At 34.4% G+C, this 1261-nt stretch overlaps 1 protein-coding gene across 1 annotated transcript in view; it reads right to left on the bottom strand.

Annotated features, from left to right (window-relative positions):
* LOC106466856 overlaps window positions 1–1261 on the bottom strand; it is a 30087-nt gene that overhangs the window by 14096 nt on the left and 14730 nt on the right. Inside the window, exon 7 of the mRNA XM_013927157.2 lies at window positions 733–870. Coding sequence (XP_013782611.1) covers window positions 733–870 — 138 coding nt within the window. The remainder of the gene's footprint in view (window positions 1–732; window positions 871–1261) is intronic.

Genomic DNA, 1261 nt, shown 5'->3' with positions numbered 1-1261 from the left:
CCACCTGGCCATGCCGGGCCGTTAGTGCGAGTAGAAATAAAGATTCAAATTTTATAAAACAGTCTTATAAAACAGTTTTAAACTATACAGCGTTGGCAGAATACTATTTATTAAAATAGTTTTAGCCTAAGAAAATTTCTATGATTTGTTAATATTTCAGTGTTTTCTTTGTGTTTGTTTATAAACTTTAATCGGAAAGAAATATTTGCATCATGATTTGTTTATTTCAAAAAATCGCATAAAACTACATAAGGGTTAACTGCGCATAAGTTGTCACTAATTTTGATCGTTTCTTTGTTTGCGTGTATTTTTAGCGCTAAGTTACACGAGGGGCTATCTACATTATGTCCACTACGGAGATTGGACATCGGATTTTAGCGTTAACAACTTTTAACAGATAATCCAGAAGGAAGGTAGCTAGACAACAGAACCCTTGCCAACTCTTGAGTTACTCTTAGCTGACTGAGTAGTGGGATGTGACAGTCACTCTTATAAGTACCGATAGCTCAAAGTACTAAGCACAAGTTTTTTGCGGCAACGTAACGAGAACCATGAACCATCAGATTCACAGTCTGTGTACGCTAGCCATTTTGGCCACACCCAGCTCTTTTATTAAAATGCAATATTTGATATTAACAAAAGCCAAGATTTGTACAAACACCACACGATCTACACCAAAGAAAACATTATTATAAACTGTTTGTATGACATATAGACAGAGATCGGACTAACCCTTGAACATTTTAAGCTGGTTGGCTTAAGATCCTCGGATTCTTCACTGTTTGTGACGTCCGAAGTGGATGAACACACGGAGCTCAAAGAATCACTACACACAGGAGAGTTTTCCAACTTTTTCCACGTTGAAACACACTATTTGAAGAATAAACCACAGTGTGTTATAATTGTATTTTAAAATGATATCATTTTACTGTTATATTATATTTTACTTTTACAAAAACAGTGGGAAAAAAGAAGAGAGAATGGTTCTTTAAGGTAAGTAAATCGCCGTTCTAATAATCCATCAGATTTTTTACAACTGAATAACTGTTTTCATTTCAAAAGTCAAAATGCATCTTAGAATCTGCACGTTTTTTTTAAAACTCAAAATAATCGTATGAGATAAGAAAAAAATGTTAGGTCGTCAAGAAATTAATATCGCGTTTCGGAACACTTTCATTACCCCCCCCCCCCAAAAAAAAATGTCACGGTAGTGTAGTCTATATAATGTGTAAAGTTTAGTATACTCTAATTCCTTATGGTG

This window comes from Limulus polyphemus, unplaced genomic scaffold, assembly GCF_000517525.1.
Source record: "Limulus polyphemus unplaced genomic scaffold, Limulus_polyphemus-2.1.2 Scaffold2400, whole genome shotgun sequence".
Taxonomy (NCBI): domain Eukaryota; kingdom Metazoa; phylum Arthropoda; class Merostomata; order Xiphosura; family Limulidae; genus Limulus; species Limulus polyphemus.
The sequence above is the reverse complement of the archived record's forward strand: the minus strand, read 5'-3'. Positions and strand labels throughout refer to the sequence as shown.